Consider the following 21,914-nt stretch of genomic DNA (forward strand, 5'->3'; position numbering starts at 1 on the left):
CGGTCCCAGGTGGTCACTCTTTAAACCCCTATAGATCATATCGTAAATACTAAACGCCAAGAAATGGTCAAACTCAATGCATCTACTGTATGCAAAGTCTAGCCTATTGGCTCACTAGTTTCTAAACAGGGAAACATTTTTGTTTGTTAGTTCAGTCATGTTGCATGAAGCTTCAGGTCACCATCAGCGCATTCTGGTCTGGAGCCGCTGTTGTCGGATTATGCCAATGGAATCTACACAGTCACCTATATGTGTTTGTTTGGGGGGTCTCCGGGCCATCTCCCCTGACCCTGGTTACCATGACAACGCCGGTTCACTCTTTATCAGAATGGCTCCTGCTTTCTCCAAACATCTGCAGACAACTGCTGTGCTCCTCAAGGAGAAGAGATGGTGTCTCTCTCTCTAAGATTTACTGCTGTCTTTACTGAGACCTCGAGGCCCATGCATGACCCAGTGTAACCCGATTCCTAAAGTTAGAATTTTCCATAACATATATAGCAATAAGACAATAGACACAGGATGGCCACCTAAAAAATTATTATGAGATATAGTTACCGATAGCTACCGGGAAAAACAAATGTGCTATCTTCTTCCTCTTTTGGTTACGCAATGGTTGATGCACTTCCTTTGTGCCATAAATCAAGCCTCCATTTTCCCAGGTAATTGTACCTGATGGCAGACAGAATTGCATAATGAAAGCGAGGCTTATAGGGAATCAATCTAAACGCCAATGGTGTCATTATTCTATAGCCATTACACTGTGCAATCAACATTTACTTCATAATGATAAGTTAAAGCAAAAAGGTTGTCTATTTCCACTTTAAATTCACATACTTCTGTTACTGCAATGTTGTGTCAAAATGTTATAATTTTGAAAGCAGAAGGCAGAAAAGGCGAGAAAAACATAATGTATTGACTAGTTCTAAAATAATATGTGCAGTACTTATACTGTTTTTTTTAGAGATTTCTATATTCAGTGTCACATACTGCAGGTGGATCAACATGTCCTTGTCACACAATACTGCCTAGTTATATTGGAATATTTTCTTTAGCTTTACATCTTATTCCTCTCCATAAACAAATGGCAGCTAAACCACATAACACTCCCAGGACGAGTGCAGGAGCTCCTAGAGCGAGAGCCACTGTGGTGTCAGCTCCCACTGCTATAACCACCCCAGCAAGCAGCAACACAAACGCAGCGGCCGAGGCCACGCGTATATTCTTTCTTTTGGCTTTTTTCTTCTTTTCTCTCTCTTTCTCTTTCTCCTCCCTCTCTGCATCCCACATTTTCTTCTCCTCCTCTTTCTTCTTTTCCTCCTCTTGTATCTTCAGCTCCTCCTCCTCTCTCAACTTTCTCTGAGCTTTCTCATACATCTCATTTGTGTAGTGTTTGCCCCCATTATCTTGTACCATTTCCTTGATCATGGTGATCAGCTCTTTGACCTGAACACGGTCATCTGCGTCATTGTTGTTGAAGGCGTGGTATCTGCGTCCAAATGTAATTGAGAGTCTCCGTAGCTCCTTGCACTCCTTCAGAGCATTGTCAGCTTTAGCCTGATCCTTACACGTAAACAGCATGATTGTGTACATGGAGGCATCGTCTCCAAAGTTATCCTGGATCCACTTCACAGCATTTCTTTCCTCCTCGGTGAACCTTACCCCAAGCCTTATCACCAGGAGGAAGGCATGAGGGCCGGGTACCGACATCTTGACGCACTCCTCTATCCTTGTTTTTAATTCTTCCTCTGTGATGCCTGTATCAAACAGACCTGGTGTGTCAATGACCTGGACTGCAGTCCCGTCCACTTCTCCGCTCTGTGTCTCACAGTGTTTGGTCACAGACACAGGGCTCGGGTCTTCTTTGAAGGCAGCTCTGCCAAGGATGGTGTTTCCTGTTGCACTCTTCCCTGAACCGGTCTTGCCGACCAGGACTATCCTCAGCCCTCCAGACAAATCTAGAGCTGTAATAGCAAAAGCAAAATTAATGTTGAGCACAAGGCTAAAGTGAATCCTTTCTTTGTTGACATGTTAGTCGGCAGTGAGCGTTTTGATTCATCTTTGGTTGCCCAGGTTGTGAAAAACCTCTTTGACTTGTGTATATCTTCCTCTAGCATAACTCGCCTTATCTTTTAAGCTATCTCTTTTGAGGTACTCTGTTGAGTTTTGACCACTAGTGCTCAAAGCAATGTTTTTATGAGTGGGTTCTTGTTTGGTTTGCATTGTGCACACACACAAGGACACACATGAATGCTATTTTGCTTTCGACAGTTGGTGGCTGTAAGGCAAAAAGAAGTGAAGCAATGTGCCATCAGAGGAAGAGAAGGACCGCAAGCTAGCAAGCATGGATGTGAACCACAGATGTTTTAAGAGAACTGTATACAGCGGTGCCAGTCAACCTTGCTGCCAAGCAGAAAGTACCACGGCTTGAGGCTGAAGCCAATGTGGATGTACATTAAGTGCTGGCTCTAAAATATCCCTGGCTCCAGTTGACTCCCATTCAAAAAACGTCAACTTCTGTCTAGATTAGCGTTTCTCAACAGGGGCAGTACTGCCTCTCAGGGGGCTTTCAGAGAATGTTGGGAGGCGCTGGAAGCAATTTGAAAGGGAGGTGTTGAGGTGGTCTTGGGGGGCATTTGTGTATGTCTGTTTTTGATGCCAGTTTAGTCCTTCATTCAAATGCACATTTTCACAATTTCATCATTAGACTTCAGGGTTTTTTTTTCACAGAGTCAAGTCTTTTTTTCTCCATTTTACATGTGTAATACTGTCAAATTTGTGTATTGGCTATGAGTGCTTTTAAGACGCAGGTGACCTACACTAAACACTGTACCTGAACGCCTCCTGTGTAAAGCAGACCCTCCCCACTCCCACTTCATCACGGTGTGCACTGTTTGTAGTCACACTCACAGCTGAATGAAGTTGTAGTAGGGTATACATACAGCAGCAAGCTTTGGGACAAACTTAACTCTCTGTGGTGGAAACAGGAACTGACGTTATTTTTTATCACCATGAGAGTAAGAGATCTTCCAGAGGGCGTAGACGTTTTTTATTTATCTTTTTATTATCAAAAATACAGAAATACAATTCTTAGGTATAGACCACATCAGTACACTCCAGACCACTTGTTATGCTGCATTTCAAATAGGTTTTTCTTTAGCTTCACTATTCACATCAGATATCCTGGGTTATATTGTCATTTTCTAAATTTCACATGTAAATGGCAATATAATGGCAAAGTAACACTGCAAGTGTTACTGAAAGCCTGTTGGGCATTAATAGAATTTATCTGTGATAATTACATTTGTGTAAAAACATTAATGAATATTTTCCCCCTGAAACAATAAATGTGTTTACCTTTTCCTTTATACGTTTGTAGTCAGGAGTATAGTTACCTCATGACACTAATTGGGATATAACAACCAGAGGTTGTGAACATCCTTGTCTCTGGAGATACGACGGATACACATAGGGAGTGTCAAACTTTTTTTTTAATTTATTAAAAACGCCTCTTTGGTTACATTTCTTTTCTTTGAAAACATCTTTTCATTTCACACTCTTAAGTTTATAAGCTGCTTGGTTTTAGCAACAGCTTTGTAAATATACAACACTTCAATCTACAATCAAATGAACACATCTACTGTTTTCTGGACTACAGAACGGTATATTTGATCCTAAATATAATGTGTCCTTTAAGTTTTTAACATCTGTGTGGCAATATTAAATGTCTATGTTAGTTTGAGCAGTTTACGAGTAAAAAGTTTTGAACGGGTAGTCGCATGGAACTTAACATTTGTACGGAGCCAAATGTTTCCATAACAAACACAATAGGCCTTGTACATGCTCAGTAAGTCAGAATCAATGCAGGCTAACCATTGGAGGCTTTTATAACCCACTTCCACTCCCTGCTAATTGGTTTGGGATGGCACTTAATATAGCGGACCCTCCAGGGGCTACTTTGGAAAAGGCCCACAAAGAAACTGTGCTGAGTCTCTACAGCGGTTTGCTGTCAATTATGGTCGCGACAGTTTCTCTGTCCTCTCCTCTACTCTATTTGTCAGTGTTTGTGTTTAGCTTAGTTTGTAACAAGTATTAAAATGTGTTAAATTCCTGTAAACTTAGCTGTACTGGCTGAAACAGCCCCTCCTCTCAATCAGCAGCAGGAGGAGAAGGAGGACAGGATGAAGATACTGACTCGTGTCTGTGTTCTTCATTCTTTCTAAACTTCACTCAGTATTTTAATGTCAGGAATATTATTTATTTTACTGACATTTTTTATTTCTCTCAAGTGAGATATTATTGAATTTATATGGTGACTTTGCTGATGGAAACATTTCTGTTGCTGCTGTAAGAAACAATATTTTGTCATATTTAAAATATATAAATGTATTCTAATCCTGTTCTGAATTTATTTTAAAACTATTAATAATATATCCCCAACCAAAACCTCTTTGGGCCTTTTACCTGGTTATTTTCTTTAGATAGCATCAACTGGATAACATCATAAAACAACAACAACCATATCATATCAGCAAAATGGCACAGTCCAATAAAACATGCCACCAGTATTCTATTGAACACCATGGCTATGGATACATATCCTTCTGCTTTTTTCCAGTAGCCTCAGACTTTTCCCTCAGTAGGCTGCTCTTATTTTCTGTTGGAACAATTAATAAGAATCTTTCTTGTTTGGCATCAGCACCAAATGATCGCTTTCTGATTGGCTGCTGTTTGTGATCAATCACGAGACCTAGTTAAAGTTTAACTGTCAAATTTCTAACCGTTGCATTTGTTTAACACTCATAAATATAATTTCTATTCACATTTTTTGCTCCCCGCATGGGAAGCTAATGATATTTTATTATTCTAACTGTCCAGTTAAATCAAATGTATCATTTGGCATCCAATGACATGCTTTTTAATGGTATAACACAAAATAATAACTAACACTAATATTCAGGAGAGACAATTAGCCTACATTCTAATTGATGGTGTGCGGTAAGGGACCTGGGTAATGGATAGGGGGGCGCTGGCCCAAAAAAGGTCGAGAACCACTGCTCTAGATTAATACTAAGTCAATATTTTTTTTCAACAAGTCATTATAATAAGTGTGCTGGTGGTCATTATGGAAATTGTTGCTCAGTTAATTATATTTGAAGATGTATAGTAGCTTTGTGGGTGTTGATTGGCAGCTGTGATTGACAGTTGGTTTGCCTGCTGCTCTCAGAGTCAGACTATTGTTGCAATATTTCGGTAAGTTTAATGTTATTTGACTACAATATCTGCCCTGTTAGCACAATTTAGCTAAAGTAGCTAACATTAGCTAAGTGTGTGCCACTCAGTGTTGTCAGCTCTTAGCTTAGAGCATGAAAAGCAACACCCCACACTGTTTGGAAGGTGCTAGCTCAAAACGGAAAAGATGGTGCTAACCATAAGAAAAAATCTGGGCTTCAAACTGGCTCCAATACAAACCAATGGGTGATGTCATGCCTCGCAATATCCGTCTTTATACAGTATACAGTCTATGGTATAGCACAGTTATCAGGACCCATGTGTTTGTCTCTGGGTTATTTGCATACCACAGTCCTTTGATTATATCGCCTCTTTGCTGTCACTTATCCAACTTGCTAACATTATCAGCAGCTGTGTGTAACAGGCACAAACTGAGGCTACAGTTAGCCAGCGTTCTGATATTTATACTTGGTGCAGCAGCTGATATGTGAAATAGACCTCAAAGACTTTGTCTATTATGTCACAATTAGAAAGGGGCCAGAGAATTCAGCCGAACTGAATTTTCAAGATCAAAGCAGACAGAAATAAGCTAATTTTGAGCAGAAAAAGCAGTTTACACACAATAAGTGTATTTTTGAAAAAAATCACCTGCATTAACATCATATACCAACATAGTGAGCCACGTGATTACATGTACAACATAAAGAATATTTAGTGTGTAGTTACCCTTTAACTCTGCAGTTATAGATGTTAGTAAGTCATTATTAATAAAGTATCATAAGCCACCAAAATGTATTAAAGAGCAGCTCCAAAGACAAAACTAAGAGAGGAATACAGAAAAATACACACCAGACCAAGTTTTTTTTTTTCACAACCTGGCAACCCAAAAGTTGTTACTAATCTAAAAGCAAAGAATAAGCCATGTATTAACATTAAAAAGCCTTTATGAAGTGTTCCTTATTATAAAGTAGTACAGATATATATTTCTAATTATAATGAGAATGAATGAACATACCGTCAAAGTTATTAAGACCACACCCATCAGACCGAGGTAGAGTTCTCTGCTTCTTTTCTCGCAGTGGTATTGCTGTGATAATAAAGTAGACCATTGAGAGCCAAATGAAAATAGACTATTAGTCACTGACATCATTATCAATGTCTACATTTTTTCTCTTTCCCTCTTGTGCTCTTCCCAGTGTCACAGTATCACAGTAAGTTTTACATGTTACAGCAATCAAAGGATCAATACTGTTTTGTTTTTTAATATTAAGTCAGATAAATTATCTTACCTTCAGCCATTACTATGGAAATAATTTTTCCAGTTCCCAGGTGGCCAAATGTGTTGTTCCAGGCCTGAGTTGTGAACCTATTAACTCTTAGCTCTTCGACTCAATTTTTACATTAGTTTTCTGGGAAACTTCTGGAAGCCTGGTCTATGTGCAGGGGGCTTCCTACTTCCTTGTATTGTCTTTAGACTTCATCTGAAAAAGTGCATCCCTACAGGGTCCAATGCTCTCTGAATATGCCCAAAAGGTTTGCATACAGACATGGCTGGTATGTTTAAGAAAGTGAAATGGCAACATGTAAACAGCATTCAAGATCTTTAACTGATAACATTAAATTATCTTACTATAACCATATAATGAGGTCTGGTTGTTTAAAAGTGAGGAAACAAGAGATCCCCCAGAGAGCATCACATCCTTCCATTGTTGACTTCCCCTCCCATCAAAACCAAGTCATTGTGACTTCTTTTAGCCTAGTCAGTTTTATTTCTTTTACTTTCTACTTTTAAATGTGACTTTTTGTGTTCAAAATGGGGATTATGTATCTACACATTCCTTTCTGTGAAATTACAGACTAATGTGTCTCACATGGTGAACATACAAAATGCTATCGAAACTACCAACAAATATAAATAAAACTGGCAATGAATGCCGGGAGACATAAACTGAACTTCACACTTTATTGTAAAATGTTTTCAGCACACATGATTACACATATATAGAAACATAGCATGTAGCACATTCCTAATTCCCAATAACTAAAAAAGCATGTACACTGATTTTCAATTCAAGATTTAGTTAAGAGGCGTCATAGTGGGGGCTACTGTAAGCCAGCAATTACTTATTTAAGGTTAAGGCATTACTTAAGTGTCTTTGAGTACCTTGAAAAGCGCTCTTTAATTGCATTATTATTATTATTTATTGCCTCCATATTTTCTTTTAGTCACAGGTAACACAGCTACATAAACATTTCCATAGTACATTTAAAACCTTCAGTGAGTCCAAGACCTGCACCTGCTGTCATGAGAGCATATGCGGGGAAGTATGCTCCTACGCCAATAGCTCCCAAGGAAGCAAGAATCATCATTTTACACCAAGCGTTTCTTCTCTCCTCCTCTCTGACCCTTTCTTCCTCTTCCTTCCTCATTCGTTCCTCCTCCTCCTTCTTCTTTTTCATCTCCTCCTCAAGTTTCTTCTGGGCTTTCTGGTACATCTCATTGGTGTAGTGTTTTCCTCCATTGTCCTTCACCATTTTCTCTATCATCTCTAGAAGGTCTTGGACCTGCATTCTGCTTCGTCTCTGGTCATTGATGAGCGAATGGTATCTTCCTCCACACTGATCGGTCAGTCTTCGTAGATGTACACTCTCACTTATGAAGTCGTCCACAGATTTATCATCTAGCAAGTCAGCATGTGTGAACAGGACTATGGTATACATAGAAGCATCTGTGCCAAAATTATCCTGGATCCACTTCACAGCTGCCTTCTCCTCATCTGTGAATCTTGCCTTCAGACTGATCACCAGCAGAAAAGCATGAGGTCCAGGAACTGACTGATTAATACACTCCTCAATTTTTACTTTCACATCTGCTTGTGTATTTTTTGTGTCAAACAGCCCCGGAGTGTCGATGACAACAATGCTCTTGCCATCTATTTTGACTTCTTCTCTTTTACAGCCTTTAGTCACAGACTCAGGTGACATGGCCTCTTGAAAGGCATTTTCACGCCCCAGGATGGTGTTTCCGGAGGCACTCTTTCCTGATCCAGTTTTTCCAACTAGAATGAGTCTAAGGTCTTTCAGGTGTGTAGAACCTGTGGACAATTAATCAAAGACTTTTCATTATAAGACTACACCAGCCAGTGCAGGTGATTTTAATCCTCCATGTACTGTAGCCTACTGCATTGCTGTAGCATCACTGAATAAATTCTTGTAACAGCTGGAAAGGAAAAGCTAACAGAGTTAGCAAGCTATAGTTTTTAATTTAGTTGTTTTGATTTTATGAGAAAAGAGACATTAAATCACACACATCTACAAAATGTCAATAAAGAAAAATACTTCTTTACATTGTGGTCCTTGATGAAGTTAAGACAGGCACTTGAAGATAAAGATAATGTTAAGAGGATAAAGCTTGTTCTTCTAGCAGTCACAGTTAATGTGTTGAGAAAATGCCAACACTGTATAAGGTAGATAAAGAAATGCACTCAACCCCAGCATGTATAGATGGGTGCTGAATCTTCAAAAGCACAAATCACAAGTAGGACAGCACACCACTTTAACTCTTTCAGGCCGCCACCCTTCCTCAGTGTACAAACTGGTTCTACAACTGAGCACAAGTAGCTCACCTGTATGATCAAGCTCAACAATGTAGCCAACACAGGACTCATATTCCAACCTCACTAAATAAACATAAATCATATTACAAAAAGCTGGACAGTGAAAACTCTTCATTCCAGACATTTCAGTGCTTATAATCAAAGTAATGCCATCATGCCTGAGGCCTGAATGATGATTTCTCACTGTTCTGCTTTTTAATTTGGGTTAACATGACCTGCACTGGTTTGTGTAGTTTTATGACTTAAATTAGCTTAATGTACAGTTTGCTTGCAGAAAGTGCTTAGCCATCACTATTTTAAAGAAAGTGATTTAAAAAATAAATGAACTTGTGAGACAAGAGTGCAATGCTGTAAATAAGTTGAGTTCACGTATTAACTGATTTATAGATGAATTCAGGTACCTTTTGAGCTTCACTACGTTCAGTTTAAGGGCTCCATGTCTTTCACTCTTCTCATGACAAACACACTTTGTCTATGACATTGTGACCTTTATATTACGTACCATTGCGTTGATTTTGGCAGTGAGCAAGCTGGGGTCCAACTTCTTCCTCGCAACATCTCTGGTTTAATCTGTGTTAAAAAAAAAAAAAAAAAAAAAAAAAAGTTACTGTCAACAAAGTGTAGGCTAAGAATTCTTCTTACATGAAAATATAAATGTTTGATGTACCTTTGTTACCTTTAGTGTTTTCTCAGCTGTATGTGTAGACAGGTGGTTTTATGGCACACAATCAGAAAACACCCATGTGTCTGATGCTCAACTGTTGTGTAAACAGCTTCAGGTCTCACTTTAGCATCATTGAGTTTCTAGTTTCTAGTTTCGTTTCCCTAGAAAACAATACTGACACCCATCACAGCAAACACTGTGCAGCCCAAAGGGGGATAGAGCCATCCACTGGTGGCAGAAGGAACAGCAAAGTTCAGGCTACAAAAAATGTTTCACATTTTTAAAAAGGTGACAAATTGTCAATTTTTGTATCAATCCGGACATTTGGGTTGGATACATATTTTAGTGCAGTAAAAGAACACATGCTTTTTTGTCACTGTCTCTTTTTTCTGAATTTTATGAGCAACCACAAAAGAAAAACATCAAAAACATAATTTCTCCTGTAGACCGCTAATTAACAAATATTTTGTTTGTTTAATCTGTGCAATGAACAAGGTGTATACAGCTCACCTGTAAACAATTTAAGTGGAGTGCTGTCCTTCTTTTGATTTTTTGTTCTCCATAAGGATTTCTACCCAGTTTTTTTTTAAACATATACATTTGCTGTTATAATCAGAAAGACAACGGTTTCCAATACTGAGGAACTTGTTGATGGCAAATAAATACATGAAGGCAGGTAGCTCAGTTCAAGTCACAGATTAGAAAACATATTATTTCATAATTCCTTTTTTAATATTGCATGCCAAAATGAGTCCCTCTTACTTGATGAGCAGCATGATATCCATTTTTTACGGACAATAACACCCTTTTTTTTAGACTGTCTCTCCTGGAAAGCATTCCTCCTCCACCTTCCTCTCTGTCCTCTCCTCCTCAAATTTCTCCTGGTGTCTGTGATACATCTCATGGATCTGTTCTCCTTTTCTGTCTCTCAACATCTGTAGACCATTTGCAAAGAACGCTGGTGTCAGTGATTAAATTATTCAATTAAAGGATGTGTGGTTCATTCTCTAAAGATATTTCCTCCCCAAAAATAAATAAACAGCCTCCAGAATGTAAATCTGTGTACTCTGTCGGCCCTCCAGTCCAGTGGGCATTAGAAAACATAGTAGCAAGCACCAATTAAAACTACAACCATCATTCATTCCTTTCTCCTGTCATACTTATAGTGCCTTTGTTTCTTTCACTGTCACTTTGTTTGCTTGTTTTTTTTTTAATCAAAAAAGTCTTCATCTATAGATCATGTAACCTAGTATGTATAATGTACCTTTGTCTTGATTTTGGCTGTGAGCCTCACTAAATTTTGTTTCATTTCGAAAACAGCTATTCTAGACCAACTATGGCTGGGTATTGTTTTTAAAAAATTACGATACCAGTACCAATACTAGTACCCTTAAAGTGATACCGATACCAATATACGTAATTTGATACCTTTTTTTTGGCTGGACCGGACACAGACCAGTCCTATAACTGCTGTTGTCTGTGAGTGAGTGATTGAGTGAGTAATGAAGTTTCACTGTTAGTCGGCCGAAATTTCCTCATTGGCTGTTGTTCTTTTAAAATGAATTAACATGAGATGATGGAAGTGAAGGACAGCAGCGATGCAGAACAACTGTGTTTCTGTTCCGGGCTCTGACACTCTCAACTCTTGTTTAAACAGACTCTGGTGTTGAGGATTATGTATCTACACATTCTTTTCTGTGAAATTACAGACTAGTGTGTCTTACATGGTAAACATACAAAATGCTATCGAAACTACCAACAAATATGTACGTGAATAAATAAAACTGGCAATGAATGCTGGGAGACATAAACTGAACTTCACACTTTATTGTAAAATGTTTTCAGCCCACATGATTACACATATAGAAACATATGCATGTAGCACATTCCTAATTCCCAATAACTAAAAAAGCATGTACACTGATTTTCAATTCAAGATTTATTAACAGACGTCATAGTGGGGGCTACTGTAAGCCAGCAATTACTTATTTCAGGTTAAAGCATTATTTAAGTGTCTTTGATTACCTTAAAAAGCGCTCTATGATTAAAATGCATTATTATTATTATTTATTGCCTCCATATTTTCTTTTAGTCACAGGTAACACAGCTACATAAACATATCCATAGTGCAATTAAAAGCTTCAGTGAATCCAAGAGTTGCACCTACTGTCATGAGAGCATATGAGGTGTAATATGCTCCTGCGCCAAAAAGTCCCACGGAAGTAAGAGCCATTGTTTTACACCAAGCAAGTCTTCTCTCCTCCTCTCTGACCCTTTCTTCCTCTTCCTTCCTCATTCGTTCCTCCTCCTGCTTCTTCTTTTTCATCTCCTCCTCTTGTTTCTTCTGGGCTTTCTGGTACATCTCATTGGTGTAGTGTTTTCCTCCATTGTCCTTCACCATTTTCTCTATCATCTCTAGAAGGTCTTGGACCTGCATTCTGCTTCGTCTCTGGTCATTGATGAGCGAATGGTATCTTCCTCCACACTGATCGGTCAGTCTTCGTAGATGTACACTCTCACTTATGAAGTCGTCCACAGATTTATCACCTAGCAAGTCAGCATGTGTGAACAGGACTATGGTATACATAGAAGCATCTTTGCCAAAATTATCCTGGATCCACTTCACAGCTGCCTTCTCCTCATCTGTGAATCTTGCCTTCAGACTGATCACCAGCAGAAAAGCATGAGGTCCAGGAACTGACTGATTGACACACTCCTCAATTTTTACTTTCACATCTGCTTGTGTATTTTTTGTGTCAAACAGCCCCGGAGTGTCGATGACAACAATGCTCTTGCCATCTATTTTGACTTCTTCTCTTTTACAGCCTTTAGTCACAGACTCAGGTGACATGGCCTCTTGAAAGGCATTTTCACGCCCCAGGATGGTGTTTCCAGAAGCACTCTTTCCTGATCCAGTTTTTCCAACTAGAATGAGTCTAAGGTCTTTCAGGTGTGTAGAACCTGTGGACAATTAATCAAAGACTTTTCATTATAAGACTACACCAGCCAGTGCAGGTGATGTTAATCCTCCATGTACTGTAGCAGCACTGAATAAATTCTTGTAACAGCTGGAAAGGAAAAGCTAACAGATATGCTAAAGATAATGTTAAGAGGATAAAGCTTGTTCTTCTAGCAGTCACAGTTAATGTGTTGAGAAAATGCCAACACTGTATAAGGTAGATAAAGAAATGCACTCAACCCCAGCATGTATAGATGGGTGCTGAATCTTCAAAAGCACAAATCACAAGTAGGACAGTACACCACTTTAACTCTTTCAGGCCGCCGCCCTTCCTCAGTGTACAAACTGGTTCTACAACTAAGCACAAGTAGCTCACCTGTATGATCAAGCTCAACAATGTAGCCAACACAGGACTCATATTCCAACCTCACTAAATAAACATAAATCATATTACAAAAAGCTGGACAGTGAAAAATCTTCATTCCAGACATTTCAGTACTTATAAACAGTGTTGGGAAAAACTTCCCAATAATAATTCCACTACTTTTGGCAGCAACTAGTGATGTAATTAGTTACTTTTTCAAAATAAATAACGCAGTTACAATTACTGTCATTTAAACGGGCTCGTTACTCGTTACTTTTGTCTTACATGAAAATAGTGGACAACTGCAGAGGATAGCAGACAAACGCACACACAACACAAACACATCATCTGATCTTACCGTGTCTAAGAATCGCGTTTTAAGTCTCATCATTGTAGTCAACTGGTGGTAAAACATAAGCTTTGACTCTGGAGTTACAATGTTATATATTGTAAATAATCGCGTTACTGAACTGCCGCTGATAGTCCTGGTTTGAGTTGTGGTTCTGATGTAAGTTGTCTTTCTTTAATGTTTGTGGAACTGAATTGAACTGAACTCATTTGTGCTTGTGGGGAAAACAAAACGGACACTTTACTGAGTGGATTGAACTCTGAGATTGCGGGACGAGTTACACTTTTGCATTCAGAAGTTACTTTCCCTAGTAACAAATTACTTTTTATATGCAGTAATTGGTAAGTAATTCCATTACTTTTTGAGAGAAGTAACTAGTCACTGTAACTAATTACTAATTTCAGTAAATTGCCCAACAATGCTAATAACCACAAGGTTAACATGACCTGCGATGGTTTGTGTAGTTTTATGACTTAAATTAGATTAATGTACAGTTTGCTTGCAGAAAGTGCTTAGCCATCACTATTTTAAAGAAAGTAATTTAAAAAATAAATGAGCTTGTGAGACAAGAGTGCAATACTGTAAATAAGTTGAGTTCACGTATTAACTGATTTATAGATGAATTCAGGTACCTTTTGAGCTTCACTACGTTCAGTTTAAGGGCTCCATGTCTTTCACTCTTCTCATGACAAACACACTTTGTCTATGACATTGTGACCTTTATATTACGTACCTTTGCGTTGATTTTGGCAGTGAGCAGTTAGACTGCATAATGTGATCACCACAAGCAGGATGCAAGCTGGGGTCCAACTTCTTCCTCGCAACATCTCTGGTTTAATCTGTGTTAAAAAAAAAAAAAAAAAAAAAAAAGTTACTGTCAACAAGGTGTAGGCTAAGAATTCTTCTTACATGAAAATATAAATGTTTGATGTACCTTTGTTACCTTTAGTGTTTTCTCAGCTGTATGTGTCGGCAGGTAGACAGGTGGTTTTATGGCACACAATCAGAAAACACCCATGTGTCTGATGCTCAACTGTTGTACTGATGCAGCTTCAGGTCTCACTTTAGCATCATTGAGTTTCTAGTTTCTAGTTTCGTTTCCCTAGAAAACAATACTGACACCCATCACAGCAAACACTGTGCAGCCCAAAGGGGGATGGAGCCATCCACTGGTGGCAGAAGGAACAGCAAAGTTCAAGCTACAAAAAATGTTTCACATTTTTAAAAAGGTGACAAATTGTCAATTTTTGTATCAATCCGGACATTTGGGTTGGATACATATTTTAGTGCAGTAAAAGAACACATGCTTTTTTGTCACTGTCTCTTTTTTCTGAATTTTATGAGCAACCACAAAAGAAAAACATCAAAAACATAATTTCTGCTGTAGACCGCTAATTAACAAATATTTTGTTTGTTTAATCTGTGCAATGAACAAGGTGTATACAGCTCACCTGTAAACAATTTAAGTGGAGTGCTGTCCTTCTTTTGATTTTTTGTTCTCCATAAGGATTTCTACCCAGTTTTTTTTAAACATATACATTTGCTGTTATAATCAGAAAGACAACGGTTTCCAATACTGAGGAACTTGTTGATGGCAAATAAATACATGAAGGCAGGTAGCTCAGTTCAAGTCACAGATTAGAAAACATATTATTTCATAATTCCTTTTTTAATATTGCATGCCAAAATGAGTCCCTCTTACTTGATGAGCAGCATGATATCCATTTTTTACGGACAATAACACCCTTTTTTTAGACTGTCTCTCCTGGAAAGCATTCCTCCTCCACCTTCCTCTCTGTCCTCTCCTCCTCAAATTTCTCCTGGTGTCTGTGATACATCTCATGGATCTGTTCTGCTTTTCTGTCTCTCAACATCTGTAGACCATTTGTAAAGAACGCTGGTGTCAGTGATTAAATTATTCAATTAAAGGATGTGTGGTTCATTCTCTAAAGATATTTCCTCCCTAAAGATAAATAAACAGGCTCCAGAATGTAAATCTGTGTACTCTGTCGGCCCTCCAGTCCGGTGGGCATTAGAAAACATAGTAGCAAGCACCAATTAAAACTACAACCATCATTCATTCCTCTCTCCTGTCATACTTATAGTGCCTTTGTTTCTTTCACTGTCACCTTGTTTGCTTGTTTTTTTTAAATCAAAAAAGTCTTCATCTATAGATCATGTAACCTAGTATGTATAATGTACCTTTGTCTTGATTTTGGCTGTGAGCCTCACTAAATTTTGTTTCATTTCAAAAACAGCTATTCTAGACCAACTATGGCTGGGTATTGTTTTTAAAAAATTACGATACCAGTACCAATACTAGTACCCTTAAAGTGATACCGATACCAATATACGTAATTTGATACCTTTTTTTTGGCTGGACCGGACACAGACCAGTCCTATAACTGCCGTTGTCTGTGAGTGAGTGATTGAGTGAGTAATGAAGTTTCACTGTTAGTTAGCCAAAGTTTCCTCATTGGCTGTTGTTCTTTCAAAATGAATCAGCCTGAGATGATGGAAGTGAAGGACAGCAGCGACGCAGAACAACTGTGTTTCTGTTCCGGGCTCTGACACTCTCAACTCCGGTGTTGAGGATTATGTATCTACACATTCTTTTCTGTGAAATTACAGACTAGTGTGTCTTACATGGTGAACATACAAAATGCTATCGAAACTACCAACAAATATGTACGTGAATAAATAAAACTGGTAATGAATGCCGGGAGACATAAACTGAACTTCACACTTTATTGTAAAATGTTTTCAGCCCACATGATTACACATATATAGAAACATATGCATGTAGCACATTCCTAATTCCCAATAACTAAAAAAGCATGTACACTGATTTTCAATTCATTACCTGTTGATTACCTTAAAAAGCGCTCTATGATTAAAATGCATTATTATTATTATTTATTGCCTCCATATTTTCTTTTAGTCACAGGTAACACAGCTACATAAACATTTCCATAGTGCAATTAAAAGCTTCAGTGAATCCAAGAGTTGCACCTACTGTCATGAGAGCATATGAGGTGTAATATGCTCCTGCGCCAAAAAGTCCCATGGAAGTAAGAGCCATTGTTTTACACCAAGCAATTCTTCTCTCCTCCTCTCTGACCCTTTCTTCCTCTTCCTTCCTCATTCGTTCCTCCTCCTCCTTCTTCTTTTTCATCTCCTCCTCTTGTTTCTTCTGGGCTTTCTGGTACATCTCATTGGTGTAGTGTTTTCCTCCGTTGTCCTTCACCATTTTCTCTATCATCTCTAGAAGGTCTTGGACCTGCATTCTGCTTCGTCTCTGGTCATTGATGAGCGAATGGTATCTTCCTCCACACTGATCAGTCAGTCTTCGTAGATGTACACTCTCACTTATGAAGTCGTCCACAGATTTATCACCTAGCAAGTCAGCATGTGTGAACAGGACTATGGTATACATAGAAGCATCTGTGCCAAAATTATCCTGGATCCACTTCACAGCTGCCTTCTCCTCATCTGTGAATCTTGCCTTCAGACTGATCACCAGCAGAAAAGCATGAGGTCCAGGAACTGACTGATTGACACACTCCTCAATTTTTACTTTCACATCTGCTTGTGTATTTTTTGTGTCAAATAGCCCCGGAGTGTCGATGACAACAATGCTCTTGCCATCTATTTTGACTTCTTCTCTTTTACAGCCTTTAGTCACAGATTCAGGTGACATGGCCTCTTGAAAGGCATTTTCACGCCCCAGGATGGTGTTTCCAGAAGCACTCTTTCCTGATCCAGTTTTTCCAACTAGAATGAGTCTCAGGTCTTTCAGGTGTGTAGAACCTGTGGACAATTAATCAAAGACTTTTCATTATAAGACTACACCAGCCAGTGCAGGTGATGTTAATCCTCCATGTACTGTAGCATCACTGAATAAATTCTTGTAACAGCTGGAAAGGAAAAGCTAACAGATATGCTAAAGATAATGTTAAGAGGATAAAGCTTGTTCTTCTAGCAGTCACAGTTAATGTGTTGAGAAAATGCCAACACTGTATAAGGTAGATAAAGAAATGCACTCAACCCCAGCATGTATAGATGGGTGCTGAATCTTCAAAAGCACAAATCACAAGTAGGACAGCACACCACTTTAACTCTTTCAGGCCGCCGCCCTTCCTCAGTGTACAAACTGGTTCTACAACTAAGCACAAGTAGCTCACCTGTATGATCAAGCTCAACAATGTAGCCAACACAGGACTCATATTCCAACCTCACTAAATAAACATAAATCATATTACAAAAAGCTGGACAGTGAAAAATCTTCATTCCAGACATTTCAGTACTTATAAACAGTGTTGGGAAAAACTTCCCAATAATAATTCCACTACTTTTGGCAGCAACTAGTGATGTAACTAGTTACTTTTTCAAATTGAATAACGCAGTTACAATTACTGTCATTTAAACGGGCTCGTTACTCGTTACTTTTGTCTTACATGAAAATAGTGGACAACTGCAGAGGATAGCAGACAAACGCACACACAACACAAACACATCATCTGATCTTACCGTGTCTAAGAATCGCGTTTTAAGTCTCATCATTGTAGTCAACTGGCGGTAAAACATAAGCTTTGACTCTGGAGTTACAATGTTATATATTGTAAATAATCGCGTTACTGAACTGCCGCTGATAGTCCTGGTTTGAGTTGTGGTTCTGATGTAAGTTGTCTTTCTTTAATGTTTGTGAAACTGAATTGAACTGAACTCATTTGTGCTTGTGGGGAAAACAAAACGGACACTTTACTGAGTGGATTGAACTCTGAGATTGCGGGACGAGTTACACTTTTGCATTCAGAAGTTACTTTCCCTAGTAACAAATTACTTTTTATATGCAGTAATTGGTAAGTAATTCCATTACTTTTTGAGAGAAGTAACTAGTCACTGTAACTAATTACTAATTTCAGTAAATTGCCCAACAATGCTAATAACCACAAGGTTAACATGACCTGCGATGGTTTGTGTAGTTTTATGACTTAAATTAGATTAATGTACAGTTTGCTTGCAGAAAGTGCTTAGCCATCACTATTTTAAAGAAAGTAATTTAAAAAATAAATGAGCTTGTGAGACAAGAGTGCAATACTGTAAATAAGTTGAGTTCACGTATTAACTGATTTATAGATGAATTCAGGTACCTTTTGAGCTTCACTACGTTCAGTTTAAGGGCTCCATGTCTTTCACTCTTCTCATGACAAACACACTTTGTCTATGACATTGTGACCTTTATATTACGTACCTTTGCGTTGATTTTGGCAGTGAGCAGTTAGACTGCATAATGTGATCACCACAAGCAGGATGCAAGCTGGGGTCCAACTTCTTCCTTGCAACATCTCTGGTTTAATCTGTGTTTAAAAAGAGTTACTGTCAACAAGGTGTAGGCTAAGAATTCTTCTTACATGAAAATATAAATGTTTGATGTACCTTTGTTACCTTTAGTGTTTTCTCAGCTGTATGTGTCGGCAGGTAGACAGGTGGTTTTATGGCACACAATCAGAAAACACCCATGTGTCTGATGCTCAACTGTTGTACTGATGCAGCTTCAGGTCTCACTTTAGCATCATTGAGTTTCTAGTTTCTAGTTTCGTTTCCCTAGAAAACAATACTGACACCCATCACAGCAAACACTGTGCACCCCAAAAGGGGGATGGAGCCATCCACTGGTGGCAGAAGGAACAGCAAAGTTCAGGCTACAAAAAATGTTTCACGTTTTGAAAAGGTGACAATTATCGTTGTCGATAATCCAGACATCTAGATTGGACACATATTTTAAGTACAGTAAAAGAACACATGACTTTTGTCCAGCATCTGTAGACCATTTGTAAAGAACGCTGGTGTCAGTGATTAAATTATTCAATTAAAGGATGTGTGGTTCATTCTCTAAAGATATTTCCTCCCCAAAAATAAATAAACAGCCTCCAGAATGTAAATCTGTGTACTCTGTCGGCCCTCCAGTCCAGTGGGCATTAGAAAACATAGTAGCAAGCACCAATTAAAACTACAACCATCATTCATTCCTCTCTCCTGTCATACTTATAGTGCCTTTGTTTCTTTCACTGTCACTTTGTTTGCTTGTTTTTTTTTTTTAATCAAAAAAGTTTTCATCTATAGATCATGTAACCTAGTATGTATAATGTACCTTTGTTTTGATTTTGGCTGTGAGCCTCACTAAATTTTGTTTCATTTGGAAAACAGCTACTCTAGACCAACTATGGCTGGGTATTGTTTTAAAAAAAATTATGATACCAGTACCGATACTAGTACCCTGAAAGTGATACCGATACCAATATACGTAATTTGATACCTTTTTTTTTGGCTGGACCGGACACAGACCAGTCCTATAACTGCCGTTGTCTGTGAGTGAGTGATTGAGTGAGTAATGAAGTTTCACTGTTAGTTAGCCAAAGTTTCCTCATTGGCTGTTCTTTTAAAATGAATTAACATGAGATGATGGAAGAGAAGGACAGCAGCGATGCAGAACAACTGTGTTTCTGTTCCGGGCTCTGACACTCTCAACTCTTGTTTAAACAGATGTGTACCAGCGTCACAACTGTCCAGTATGATGGACTCTCCTGCATGCTCCGCAGTGCAGTTGGATTTGATAACTGAACTAATACCAAGACGCAAGCTGTTTATTTCTCTGACGTTTTCACATCACAGACAATGAACAACAGCATGAAAACACAAGTCTTTTAGGTAAAACATGAGATTCATGTAGCTGTTATATCAGTGTGTGGCGGTTGCTCTGCAGGTGCACTTGATTTGACTGTAACTGAGATGACTGAGTGGAGACGAGCCTTCGCAAACAAAATACTGTCAAAACTTTCATTTTCAGCACCCCAAATAACCATCACTCTGACAAAACACTCAATGCAGAGTAAAAAACAAGAGACAAGGGGGAGTTAACTAATAATTAGAATACTTATTATTAGAATTAAAATAAGTTCTCTTTCAAATCATCCCAAGATATGAATGGAAAGTATTGTTCTTGCAGCTGCATTTATAACTTTTTTGATTCAAATGTAGCTTAACCATGTCATGTGATATGCTATTTCAATTCACTTTACCAGCAAATATTACTGGGACCACTACAGAAAATTGCAGATGAACATTTAATATCCAGGAAATCACATTGTAGACACTACCACTGACTATCCCAGTAACACATTGGCCACAGTTTCACACATTGACCATAGACAGTCCAGCCATACACTGGGTTTTGACCTAGTCTTGTTTTCTTACTTCATTCAATACCCATCATGAGAATAAAGAAGAACAGTTGCAGTGATTGGCTGCAAGCAAAACCATACAAATAGTCAATTTTTTTCTAAATCTAGGTGCAAAAAGGATCGAATGTGGATATTGTTTACTGGAAAGTTTAGTACTACTTGATACTGGGTTTTTTCGGTCGATACCTTAAAGGTATCACGGAAAGAGATCAAAGAAAAGAGATCATATTTCTCCCATTTTAGCTTTGCTGCATTGGCTTCCTGTAAAATCCAGAACAGAATTTAAAATCCTTCTCCTCACTTACAAAGCCTTTAATAGTCAGGCTCCATCATATCTTAAAGATAGAACACTGCGCTCCCAGAATGCAGACTTACTTGGGGTTCCTACAGTCTACAAAAGTGGAGGCTGAGCCTTCAACTATCAGGCCCCTCTCCTGTTGAACCATCTTCTAGAATTGGTTGAGGGGGCAGACACCCTCTCTACATTTAAGAGTAGGCTTAAAACTTTCCTTTTTGATAAAGCTTATAGTTAGAGACGGCCAGGCTTGCCTTGGACCAGCCTCTAGTTATGCTGCTATAGATCTAGACTGGCCTGTGTGGGGACATGGGACCTCCCATGATGCACTGAGCTCCTCTCTCCTCCTCCTCTCTATCTGTACGTATTCATGTAGCATTAATGCATGTTACTAACTTGGCTTCTTCCCCAGAGTTTTTGTGCTTTCTCATCTCACAGGCTCCTATGGATCAGGGTCGTGGACCCCCTAGTTATATGGCATGGATAGTGTAACCTACCAAAGGAGACTGTCGTGTGACATTTACAGGAGAGGAGATGATTTGTATGCCATCACCAGTGACTCAACTCAACTGTTGTTGATAAGTACATCGCCATCTGTACGCTGTCACCAGTGTGACTTTTTTCCCATCTTTATTGAGCAAATTCCATTCACTCAATACATAGAGTGTATGTTCCAGACAGTTTTCCATTATAAAAGTTGCTGTAAATATACTTATATACAGAGACCCCCAGGTGGTCAAAAAAGAATGTAAAAAAATGGGTAGTAAATTTGGGAGCAGAAAAACACAAGAAATGCTCTGAAATGAAGAGCAGCAGACAGAGACAGGAGCAAAAAAACAAAACAAAGTAGAACAAGGAAAGGAAATATCAGCAAATGAATGGAGAAACATTTTTAAATGTTTTTTCTAATTGTCTTGAATTTTGTTGTTGGTAAAACTTTATGAATTGTATTATTAGCTCAGATCTGTCAGTGAAAACCCAGTGTCTACATTTAAAAAATGCTGCTAAATTGTTGTCTGTGCCCAAATATTGTAAATCATAACTCCCTTACGTAGTTCATACATTGATTTTGTGTATTAAAACAAAGTCATACTAATCTGCTTACTTTTTTCCACAAAATTGTTGCTTTCTGTGAAGCCTGAGCAGATATAAATTCATAATCCCAAAGGAAAAGTGAGTTCTCAGTCACAAGT

The 21,914-nt window shown here is 38.5% G+C and overlaps 4 protein-coding genes across 7 annotated transcripts; all 4 read right to left on the reverse strand.

Moving 5' to 3' along the window:
- Window positions 1-541: 541 nt before the first annotated feature.
- On the reverse strand, window positions 542-6,828 carry LOC122979568 (GTPase IMAP family member 4-like). The gene is made up of 3 exons (XM_044347114.1): window positions 6,519-6,828; window positions 6,245-6,316; window positions 542-1,961 (listed from the first exon to the last, which is right to left on the reverse strand). The coding sequence occupies exons 1-3, from the start codon at window positions 6,526-6,528 to the stop codon at window positions 1,030-1,032; spliced, it is 1,014 nt and encodes a 337-aa protein (XP_044203049.1). The 5' UTR covers window positions 6,529-6,828; the 3' UTR covers window positions 542-1,029.
- Window positions 6,829-7,305: 477 nt separating this feature from the next.
- LOC122979652 (GTPase IMAP family member 9-like) lies at window positions 7,306-8,426 on the reverse strand. Its single transcript, XM_044347277.1, has 2 exons — window positions 8,411-8,426; window positions 7,306-8,324 (listed from the first exon to the last, which is right to left on the reverse strand). Exons 1-2 carry the CDS (start codon window positions 8,424-8,426, stop codon window positions 7,471-7,473), a joined length of 870 nt encoding a protein of 289 aa, XP_044203212.1. The 3' UTR covers window positions 7,306-7,470.
- A 2,896-nt stretch (window positions 8,427-11,322) lies between these two features.
- On the reverse strand, window positions 11,323-18,815 carry LOC122979679 (GTPase IMAP family member 9-like). 3 transcript variants are annotated; one of them, XM_044347344.1, is made up of 4 exons: window positions 18,631-18,815; window positions 18,437-18,561; window positions 16,057-16,992; window positions 11,323-11,535 (listed from the first exon to the last, which is right to left on the reverse strand). In XM_044347344.1, exons 2-3 carry the CDS (start codon window positions 18,528-18,530, stop codon window positions 16,139-16,141), a joined length of 948 nt encoding a protein of 315 aa, XP_044203279.1. In that variant the 5' UTR covers window positions 18,531-18,561; window positions 18,631-18,815; the 3' UTR covers window positions 11,323-11,535; window positions 16,057-16,138. The 3 variants fall into 3 exon arrangements, with proteins under 3 accessions (XP_044203279.1, XP_044203277.1, XP_044203278.1); XM_044347342.1 differs by having other exon boundaries at window positions 18,437-18,542; window positions 18,631-18,814; XM_044347343.1 differs by having other exon boundaries at window positions 18,437-18,542; window positions 18,622-18,814.
- LOC122979678 (GTPase IMAP family member 9-like) lies at window positions 11,610-14,426 on the reverse strand. 2 transcript variants are annotated; one of them, XM_044347341.1, is made up of 3 exons: window positions 14,117-14,426; window positions 13,916-14,021; window positions 11,610-12,471 (listed from the first exon to the last, which is right to left on the reverse strand). In XM_044347341.1, the coding sequence occupies exons 2-3, from the start codon at window positions 14,007-14,009 to the stop codon at window positions 11,618-11,620; spliced, it is 948 nt and encodes a 315-aa protein (XP_044203276.1). In that variant the 5' UTR covers window positions 14,010-14,021; window positions 14,117-14,426; the 3' UTR covers window positions 11,610-11,617. The 2 variants fall into 2 exon arrangements, with proteins under 2 accessions (XP_044203276.1, XP_044203275.1); XM_044347340.1 differs by having other exon boundaries at window positions 14,126-14,411.
- Window positions 18,816-21,914: the final 3,099 nt, after the last annotated feature.

This window comes from Thunnus albacares, chromosome 3, assembly GCF_914725855.1.
Source record: "Thunnus albacares chromosome 3, fThuAlb1.1, whole genome shotgun sequence".
Taxonomy (NCBI): Eukaryota; Metazoa; Chordata; class Actinopteri; order Scombriformes; family Scombridae; genus Thunnus; species Thunnus albacares.

Coding starts and splice junctions, on each gene's coding strand:
- LOC122979679 (XM_044347344.1), bottom strand. CDS start 18,530: ATGTTGCAAGGAAGAAGTTGGACCCCAGCTTGCATCCTGCTTGTGGTG. Junction 16,993..18,436: donor CTGCCAAAATCAACGCAAAG/GTACGTAATATA, acceptor AATTGTCCACAG/GTTCTACACACCTGAAAGAC.
- LOC122979678 (XM_044347341.1), bottom strand. CDS start 14,009: ATGTTGCGAGGAAGAAGTTGGACCCCAGCTTGCATCCTGCTTGTGGTG. Junction 12,472..13,915: donor CTGCCAAAATCAACGCAAAG/GTACGTAATATA, acceptor AATTGTCCACAG/GTTCTACACACCTGAAAGAC.
- LOC122979568 (XM_044347114.1), bottom strand. Junction 1,962..6,244: donor TGGTCTTAATAACTTTGACG/GTATGTTCATTC, acceptor TTGCTATTACAG/CTCTAGATTTGTCTGGAGGG.